Below are 10,874 nucleotides of genomic sequence, written 5' to 3' on the forward strand. Positions count from 1 at the left end.
TTAATAAAAATTGATAAAAGTAATACCAAATATATATATATATATATTTAAGTAAAAGAGAAAATAATATACTATCGTGTATTACACAGGATAGGAACTAGTTGTACTATATTTTGTATGTGGTGTAACAACAGAGGGGGTGACACTTGGCATAAAGTGTACCATAGTGGCCGGTGCGTGCAATTGTCGCCATGTACATTTTCTCACGCGTCGTCGTCAGTGTGTTTCTTTTTTTACCATCAAACTCTTGTAGGTTTTACTTTTTTGTATTTAGATTTTTGAATAGGAAAATATTAGTTATTTGATGTGATATAAATAGAAGTTGATTTGATTTTTTGAATATAAAATAAATTTATAATATAATATAAAAAAAATTAATTATTTGATATGATATTTTAAAAAACAAATTATAAATAGTAAAAATTTATTGTAAAAATCTAAAAAAAACACAACTTCAATTCTTTATTTTTTGAATTTTATGTTTTCTGAAAAATATATATATAAAAAGTTGGACTAATTTCGTGTGAAAAAAATGGATTAATTTTTGTTTTAACGTAAAATAATATTTGGTAATACAATCTCAATTTTTTACTTTTTGAATTTTATGTTTTTTGAATATATATATATAAATATTGTTTTAAGTTAAAACAAAAATTAGTCCATTTTTTTCTCCGGCAATTAGTCATTATTTTAAGTTAAACCAAAAATTAGTCTTTTTTTTTTTGCCCTTAACAAATTAGTCTTATTGCCTAATAAGACCAAAATTAACATATAATAATTTAAGTTAAAAACTTAAGTCTATTTTTTAAAATTATTAATCATTTTCATTTGTTTGTTTAATTGTACATTTGAGAGTTGCATTTAAGGTTTTGGATAATAAAATTTTAAAATTTAATATAATATAAATAGATATTGATATGTTATTTTTAAATATTAAATTAAAATTTAATATAATATAAAAAATTCATTTGTTTGTATTATTAATTTGAAATATTTTTTATATTAGCTATGAGAAGCGCAATGACAATATAAAAAAATAATATTTTTAAACTGTTAAATTTTTATAAGTTTGTAGAGTATATATATTATGTTTATGTGTATATATTGTATTTTTTAATAATATTAATTATAGAATTTATAAAAAAAAATTGTTGAAATGTTTGATTTAATTTTTGGATGAAATAATCAATCAATTATGAGAGATGAATTTAAAAAAAAGAAAAAAAAGAAAAACAACAAAGGTGTGTAAACTTATATGATCGATTTTGGCTTTGAGTTTTTATTTTAAAAAGTAAGATTTTAAATTGAAATAGGTATTTAATATGATATAAATATGTATTGATTTGATATTTTAAAATTGTAAAATTAAATTTTAGTAGATAATAATAAATAAAAAATAAGTGTTTGATTTAATTTTTTTTTTTAAATGAAATAGTAAAATAATTTCAAAATCTTATAGGTAAGTACTTTTACTAGTGTTTAAAAATATTTTGTATTATTATTGTTAATTATTGAACATTGTGAAAATATTATTAATATATTTACTATTATTTTGTAAGAAAAATAATATTCCCTTCGTCCCACGTAATTTGTCCCCATTTTCTATTTTCGTCCGTCCTACATAACTTGTCATTTCTATTTTTGGAAATATAATTATACACTTTAATCGCATTTTAAATTTAAATTTTATAATTTTCTTAATTTTAATTAAACTATTTACTTATCTTAATCTTTATCTATAATTATTTTTACTAAATAATAATTATTTTTACTAATACACTTCTTAATTACTTACTAATTATATTTTACCTAAATTCCCGTGTCTACGGTAATACACTCATATTACATGGGACGGAGGGAGTATATTATTTCCTCCCTCCGATAAAATTAGCCTCGTTTTTTTATATATTTACAAAAAAATTAGACTAAATTTGACGGACGAAAAAAATATTATTAGAAACGGTGATATTATTTGTGAAAGAAAATAAATTTATAAACTCATCATCTACCACATTTATCATTATTAATAACTATATTCAATTTATGTTTCAATTTTCGTATTTATTTTTGAAAGAATTATAGTAAATTTTATTTAAATTAAAATAAATTTATAGTCTTTAATTTTTTAATTACGTTAAGATTATTAAAATTAGTTTTTTTTTTCTCTTACCAAATTACTATTTTACATTTGATACAATAGTTTTTTTTTTCAAAATTAATTTTAAAATATAAAATATTCATTATAAAAAATAAAAAATATATTTTTTTTTAATTTTAATTTTAATATTTCAATAAATAAAAACAATTAAAATAATAATATATTATAAATATTCCACAAATTCATCAAATTAATTAATCATTTAATACATTATTTTTTTAAAAAATTTTGTGCACAAAAGAAATTAGATTAATTTTAATGGGACGGAGGGATTATTATTATTATTATTATTATTATTATTATTATTATTTGTTATTAAATTATTTACTTTTAGTAGAGTGGATGGGACTTGCCTAAATATTACTATTGTTTCCATTATTTCAATAATATATATTTCATCTATATGTTACAATTTTGTTATTATTTTTTTAATTGTTTATTAATTTATCCATTATAATTTTATTATTCATATCTTAACCATACTAAAATTGTGTTTGTTTAGTGAAATCATTTCATTTTTTTTTTCTTTTTGATATGAAATATAGGTAAATAGGTAGATAATAAAAAGAACACACCTAATTTTGCTACCATCTTTTTATATTTATACACCATATTTTTGTCAATTTATTATTAAATTTTTTATAATACACCCACTTTATTTTTTATTTACTTTATTTTAGCATTATTATTTATAAGTTTATATACTTGACTAGACTATATATTCATTTGATACTATTCATTTTTTAAAAAACATCACATCAAATGCATATTTTTTCTCACAAAACATCATATTAAATACTAAATTTTTACTTTTTTTTTTTTTTTTTTCAAACTTCCAAATTTCCAAAACTGATATATTTTTTTTCTTGTTATAAAAATATATATTTCTTTAGTAGAAAATTAGTTTTTATTTTTTATTTACTATATAAATTTTATTTTTACCTATTTGTTTTTTAAAATCTATGCTTAGTTAAATGAATATGAGTTTTGATGATGGAAAGTAAGGTGTGTTCATTTTGTAAGATAGTGTTTTTTATATATATATATATATATATATATATATTTATGTGAAGTATGAAAAATTGTGTAATAACTATAAATATTATGAATATGTGTGATATATTAATAGTTTTAAAAAAACACATATTTATATTTTGTTAAAAGAACATACTCGTATTTCTTTTGGTTCAAGGATTTAATGAGATTTAATGAGATTTGGATTTTAAAATCCCATAAAATTCATGTTTGGTTAAATAAAAGAGAGTGAAATTTAAAATGATGTGATTTAAAAAAGGGGTCCAAAATCCTACAAATAAGAGATTTTATTTATTTATTTTTTTTTTAATAGAGGTACCCTTGTTACTTTTAAATCTCCTGAAATTTTAATTTTTACCTTTATATCCTCTTATAAAAGAAATAATATTATATTTATATAAAATAAAAATTAAATAATTTTAAAATTAATTATTATTTGAATTATATATTTAATTAAATTTATATTATTTTTTATGGTATAATATATTTTAAATAAATTAATAAATTCATAGTTTAAAATTATTATTTATTATAAATTTTATTTAAATTATAAAATTATAGAGATGACAATGAGTTGGGTTCACTTAGAACTGATATTCGTCCCGAATATATATTGTAAGATCCGAGACTCAAATTGGATCCGATTATACCGGATCTGACCGAAACTATACCCACTAAGACTGGATGGATCCAAAAAAATCTATTTTTTATTTTTTATTTTTATCATTCTTAAATTTTAATTTAAAATTGCACATGTATTGAACCCAACATATATTAAAATTTATGTATTTTATAAAATATTATAATAAAATAATGAATAAATTAAACTCAAAAAATATTTTTAATATAATTAGATTGTTAGAAATTATTTTTTATATGTATAGTTGATATATTATTATTATATTACTCCGAACATGACTCGGACCCAGACCTAATACTCAAATAATTGGACTCAACTTCAAATAAATAGGTCGGGTCCGGTCGAGTCACGAGTTTACGCGAACCTATTGTCATCCTATAAAATTATTTTGATATCTTTTCAATTTATATTAATAATGAATTAGATGTTTGATTTATCAAAATAAATAAAATTCATAGAGGACAATTATGTCATTTAGAATATAAAAATTCAAAATCCTTCAACTCATATGAAAAATAAACAAGATGTGAGAAATATAAATCCCACATCATTTTACCAACCAAACAATAAGATAGGATTTTAAATCCTAAATATAATAAATCCCATCACATATAAATCTTACTGTAAAATCCCAATCCCAACAAAAAAAATCCATGAAAACAGCCCCGTTGAGCCAAAATCATGTCTAATGTCCAAAAGTATTTTCAATATTAAAACCAAAAAAAGACGAAAATGTTATAAAATATAACTAATATATATAATTATATAAGATAAAATATATATATATATATATGTGTATGATGTATAAAATATATGATATGTAATATATATAGTATATGTATATGTATATTTGTGTAATAAAGTATATATATATTCTAGAGAGAGAGTAGAGTGACGAGAGAGAGAGAGAGAATGATGAAATGAAGCAAAATCAATTCTTGTGTAATCTTTTATTTCACAAAAATAGACATATTTATACATGTATTACAATATGATGAGTCATTAAATAGATGACTTAGCAAAGGCAACAAATGACACCTATAAATGATTGCAATGAGTCATAACACTCCCCCTTAGGTGTTATTTAACTGCAATGAATACGCCTCGTTAAAACCTTACTAGAAAAAAACCCAACGGGACAAAAATCCTAATCAAGGAAAAAGAGTACGTCATTCATGCATTAAAAATACTTCCCTTGATGTGGACATCACTTGAAATATCGCTTCCCCTGATGTGGACATCATTTGAAATATAGCTCCCCATGATGTGGTCATCATTTGAAATCTTGCAACCGACGCATCCCAATGATCTTTATTAATTTCTCGAACGTTGCGGTCGGTAAAGCCTTGGTCAACAAGTCTGCTAAATTTTGGTCTGATCGAATCTGCTGCACATTTTATTTCACCATTTTTTTGGAGATCATAAGTAAAGAAAAACTTTGGTGAAATATGTTTCGTTCTATCTCCCTTGATATATCCTTCTTTCAGTTGCGCTATACAAGCTGCATTATCTTCGTACAGAATAGTAGGAGGATTATCATTTTCAGATTTCAAACTACAATTCTGTAAAATGTGATGAATCATTGATCTTAGCCAAACACACTCTCTACTGGCTTTATGAATTGCTATTATTTCTGCATGATTTGAAGATGTAGCGGTTAATGTTTGTTTAGTGGATCTCCAAGATACCACTGTACCGCCACAAATAAACATATAACCAGTTTGAGACTTGGCTTTATGCGGATCAGAAAGATACCCAGCATCTGCATATCCAATTAATTCATGTCGAGATCCTTTTGGATATAATAGACCAAGATCAATAGATCCTTGGAGATAACGAAAAATATGTTTGATTCCTTTCCAATGTCGTTGTGTTGGCATTGCACTAAATCTGGCTAATAAATTTACAGCAAACACTATATCTGGTCTAGTATTGTTAGCCAGATACATTAGTGCACCAATAACACTTAAATATGGTACTTCAGGACCAAGTGCTTCCTCATTTTCCTCTTTTGGTCTAAAAGGATCTTTAATAGGATCTCTAGAGTTCTAATGACCATTGGAGTACTTAATGAATGTGCTTTATCCATTGCAAATCGTTTCAATACCTTCTGGGTATATGCAGATTGATGTATCAAAATCCCATTTTCCTAATGTTCAATTTGTAGACCAAGACAAAATTTCGTTTTTCCGAAATCTTTAATTTCAAACTCCCTTTTCAAATATTCAATAGCTTCTTGGACCTCTTCAGGGGTTCCAATTAAATTCAAATCATCCACATACACGGCTATTATTATAAAATTTCTCCCATTTTTCTTTATAAAAATACACGGACAAATAGAATCATTGGCATATCCCTCTTTCAATAATGATTCACTGAGACGATTATACCACATGCGACCAGATTGTTTGAGCCCATACAAAGACTTTTGTAATTTAATAGAATAACATTCATTTGGCTTTGATTTATATGCATCAGACATACTAAACCCTTCAGGGATTTTCATGTAAATATCACTATCTAACGAGCCATATAAATACGCAGTTACAACGTCCATCAGAAGCATATCCAAATTTTCATGTACTGCCAAACTGACAAGATATCTAAATGTTATTCTATCCATTACTGGAGAATATGTTTCATTAAAATCAACTCCAGGTCTTTGTGAAAAACCTTGGGCAACAAGTCTTGCTTTATATCTAGCAATTTCATTATTCTCATTTCGCTTTCGAACAAATACCCATTTATAGCCAACAGGCTTAACACCTTCAGGTGTTTGAACAATCGGTCCAAAAACTTTTCGTTTTGCCAGTGAATTTAATTCAGGGTGGATCGCATCTTTCCATTTTGGCCAATCTATTCTTTTCCGACATTCATCAACTGATCTAGGTTCTGGATCCTCGTCATTTTCCATTAGATCAAGTGCTACATTATATGCAAAAGCATTATCCATAATTGTATCACTTCGGCTCCAATGCTTTCCAGTAGTAACATAATTTATTGAATTTTCAATAATTTCATTCTCTTCAAAAGAAATTCTATTAGGATTAACATCCTCATCAAGTTTATCAGGATCAATTTCTCTAGAAATCTGATCCATGTTACTATCTGTTTCTTGAGGGTTTTGATTAACATTCAAATCTTCAATCCTTTCATTTGTTCATCTTTTCTTTCGAGGATTTTTATCTTTGGAACCTACAGGTCTGCCACGCTTTAAGCGTACATTTGATTCATTAGCACTTTGTATTTTGTCTCTAGGAATAACAATTTTAGCAGGTACATTTTCAGCAGCTATATAAGATCTAGTGACCCTGCTGGCGTCACAAAAAGCATCAGGCAACTGATTTGCTATTCGCTGCAAATGTAAAATTCTTTGTACCTCTAATTCACTTTGACTTGTACGAGGATCAAGAAAACTGAATGGTATTTTCCAAGTAATTTCCTTTTTCAGTTGATCAGTTTATCCCCCTAATATCGGGAAATGTGACTCGTCAAAATGACAATCAGCAAAACGAGCCGTAAATGAATCACCAATTAATGATTCAAGATATTTAATGATAGATGGTGATTCGTACCCGACATATATTCCCAATCTCCGTTGGGGGTCCATTTTTGTACGTTGGGGCGGTGCAATTGGCACATAAACCGCGCACCCAAAAGTTCTCAAATGTGAAATATTGGGCTTTTCATTGTACACTAATTGTACTGGAGAGTAGCTATGATAGCTTGTCGGTCTTAATTTTATCAGTGTTGCTGCATGCATAATTGCATATCCCCAAGCAGAGACAGGAAGTTTGGATTTCATTAGCATAGATCTTGCAATTAATTGCAACCTTTTTATAAGTGATTCAGCTAAACCATTTTGAGTATGTACATGAGGTACACGATGTTCAATGTCAATTCCAATAGACATTCAATAATCATCAAAAGTCTTAGATGAAAATTCACCAGCATTATCAAGACGAATTTTCTTTATTGGGTGATCTGGAAACTGAGCTCGTAAACTAATTATTTGAGCAAGCAACCTCGCAAATGCCAAATTACGGGTAGATAATAAACACACATGCGACCATCTAGTAGATGCATCGATAAGTACCATAAAATATCGAAATGGTACGCATGGTGGATCTACAGGTCCACATATATCACCCTGAATTCGTTCTAAAAATGAAGGGGATTCAGTTCCCACTTTTGCCGGTGATGGTCTAGTTATTAACTTCTCTTTTGAACAAGCAACACATATAAACTCATTTGTATTTAATATCCTTTGATCTTTAAAGTTATGGCCATTGGTATTTTCAATAATTCGTCTCATCATAGTATTACCAGGATGCCCAAACTGGTCATGCCAAATCACAAAATCTGTAGACTTCTGGTCTACCAAATATGTTTCAACCACATTAATCTTTGTGCAATATAATCCGGAAGACAATGAAGGCAATTTTTCTAATATATATTTATGTCCATCAATGAATTTTGTAATCAACAAAAATTCATTATTTGCCATACTTGATGTCTCAATATGATATCCATTTCTGCGAATATCATTAAAACTTAACAAATTTCTTTAAGATTTACTAGAATATAGTGCATTTTGGATATCAAGTTTTACTCATTCGGTGAGAAATATTATCGCTCTTCCAGAGCCCTCAATTAACTTCGCACAACCACTTATGGTATTCACCTCAATTTTTCCCAACTTCAGGTTGGTGAAATATTTCTTATATTTCAAAATGGTGTGCGTTGATGCACTATCAATGAGACATGAACTGTCTTCCATATTATTCATTATAACGTGCTCAGCATTCATATTTCTTCTTCTGGGAGAAATATAAGAATAAATATATCAAAATTTTGGAGAAAATACATAGCTGTCATATCATTACAAAATGTCGGGAGCAAAAACTACATGTGTTACAAAAATATATATACACATATCTATATGCATTTTATATCGCATTTCCGGGATTTTCATAGTACCCACCTTCAGGTTGTACTAGAAAATCAGATACATCTAGTTGCGTATTATCATTACATTTATCACCCCCACTTCCACTGGCAACATTCTCTGAAAAATTAATTTCTGGGGGATTGACATTTTCCGGTGCTTGAACTTCTTCAGGCACATTGTCTTTCTGTTTCAGGGAATTTTGGTACAGCTCAACAAAATAAGAATTGGAACGACAATTTCTGAACCAATGCCCTGTCATTCCGCAACGATAACACTTATCCTCGTTTTTCTTTGAACTCTGAACAATATCGTTCTGAGGCCGCTTCATAGGCCTATTTGATTCCTGCTCATCAAAATATCCCTGACGGTAATAAATAAACCTGCCACGACCTCGTCCACGGTCGGCTCCACGTCCACGACTCATTCCACGTCCACGACCAAATCCACGTCCACGACTAAATCCACGTCCACTGCCTTGTCCGCGACCTCGTCCACGGTAGAATCTAGGCATATTATTTAAACACTGAATCGCATTCACTTCAGGGAATGGACTCGCACCAGTTGGCCTCGATTCGTGATTTTTTAACAATAATTCGTTAATCTGTTCAGCAACAAGTAGACAAGTAATAAGATCACAATATTTATTAAAACCCCTTTCTCGATATTGTTGCTGTAAAACTATATTAGAGGCATGAAACGTGGTAAATGTTTTTTCCAACATATCCCTATCAGAAATATTTTCTCCACAAAATCTTAATTGGGACGTGATTTTGAACATCATGGAATTATAATCAGCAACTGTTTTAAAATCTTGCAAACGCAAGTGTTGCCATGCATGTTTCGCTTTCGGTAATATAACATATTTCAAGTGTCCAAATCGATCTTTCAAATTTGTCCATAGTTCAAATGGATCTTTCATCATTAAATATTCCATTTTTAGTGCTTCGTCAATATGATGATGCAAGAAAATCATTGCCTTTGCACGTTCTTGATTTGTGCATTCATTTTCATTAATTATTGTTTTCGAAAGCCCCATGGATTCGAGGTGCATTTCGACATCCATTACCCACGGCATATAATTATTTTCGGTAATTGCCAGTGGGGAAAATTCAAACTTTGCTATATTAGACATAATTAAAAGAAAATAAATACTTACCAGAATTTCCGCAACCTTCCGAGTAATATAACAAAAACAACAACAACAAAAAAAATATACGCTATCTTTATATGCACTTCCTCGGCAAAGCCTCGTGCTGATAACGTGTTATAAAATATAACTAATATATATAATTATATAAGATAAAATATATATATATATGTGTATGATGTATAAAATATATGATATGTAATATATATAGTATATGTATATGTATATTTGTGTAATAAAGTATATATATATATTCTAGAGAGAGAGTAGAGTGACGAGAGAGAGAGAGAGAATGATGAAATGAAGCAAAATCAATTCTTGTGTAATCTTTTATTTCACAAAAATAGACATATTTATACATGCATTACAATATGATGAGTCATTAAATAGATGACTTAGCAAAGGCAACAAATGACACCTATAAATGATTGCAATGAGTCATAACAGAAAAAAAACAATATCACATTTTGCTAAGTAAACAGTCGGTTACTCTTGTGGCTTCGTCATTAGGCAAGAATAAATAAAGCTCTCTACTAGCCATTAAATTTTGGGGCTCTCAGAGTGAACACAATAGTATATGGTAAAAGAAATCTCTAAAGCAAAATCTTTTTACTTTTAAAAAATCACAATTCAAACCGTGGCTTCTTTTTTTTTTTTTAAATCGGTAATCACTATCGCGATCTTGCATAAGAACAAATCTCTTATACTGAAGAATTAAAATCCGACGATGACAGGGGTCTCGTTGTCTTCCTACTCAAAATTTGACACAATTGTTTGTTATTTTTTACCAATTTTTTCTTCTTCCTCGTATTGGTAGTTGGATTTAAAACTTTGTTGTATTTTTCAGGTCATAAATTCTTGGGCTTGTTCTCCAACAATTTCTAGGTGATATTGAGGTCCAGATAAGAGGTCCAACGAGGGCATCGATTGGCTTAAATAATTT

At 27.7% G+C, this 10,874-nt stretch overlaps 1 protein-coding gene across 1 annotated transcript; it reads right to left on the reverse strand.

Annotated features, from left to right (window-relative positions):
* Positions 1-8,782: 8,782 nt before the first annotated feature.
* LOC127244467 (uncharacterized) lies at positions 8,783-9,847 on the reverse strand. The gene has a single exon (XM_051265025.1). The coding sequence runs from the start codon at positions 9,845-9,847 to the stop codon at positions 8,783-8,785; it is 1,065 nt and encodes a 354-aa protein (XP_051120982.1).
* Between the last annotated feature and the right edge of the window lie 1,027 nt (positions 9,848-10,874).

The sequence above is a fragment of the Andrographis paniculata genome, unplaced genomic scaffold (genome assembly GCF_009805555.1).
Source record: "Andrographis paniculata isolate CXL003 unplaced genomic scaffold, ASM980555v1 Contig9END, whole genome shotgun sequence".
Taxonomy (NCBI): domain Eukaryota; kingdom Viridiplantae; phylum Streptophyta; class Magnoliopsida; order Lamiales; family Acanthaceae; genus Andrographis; species Andrographis paniculata.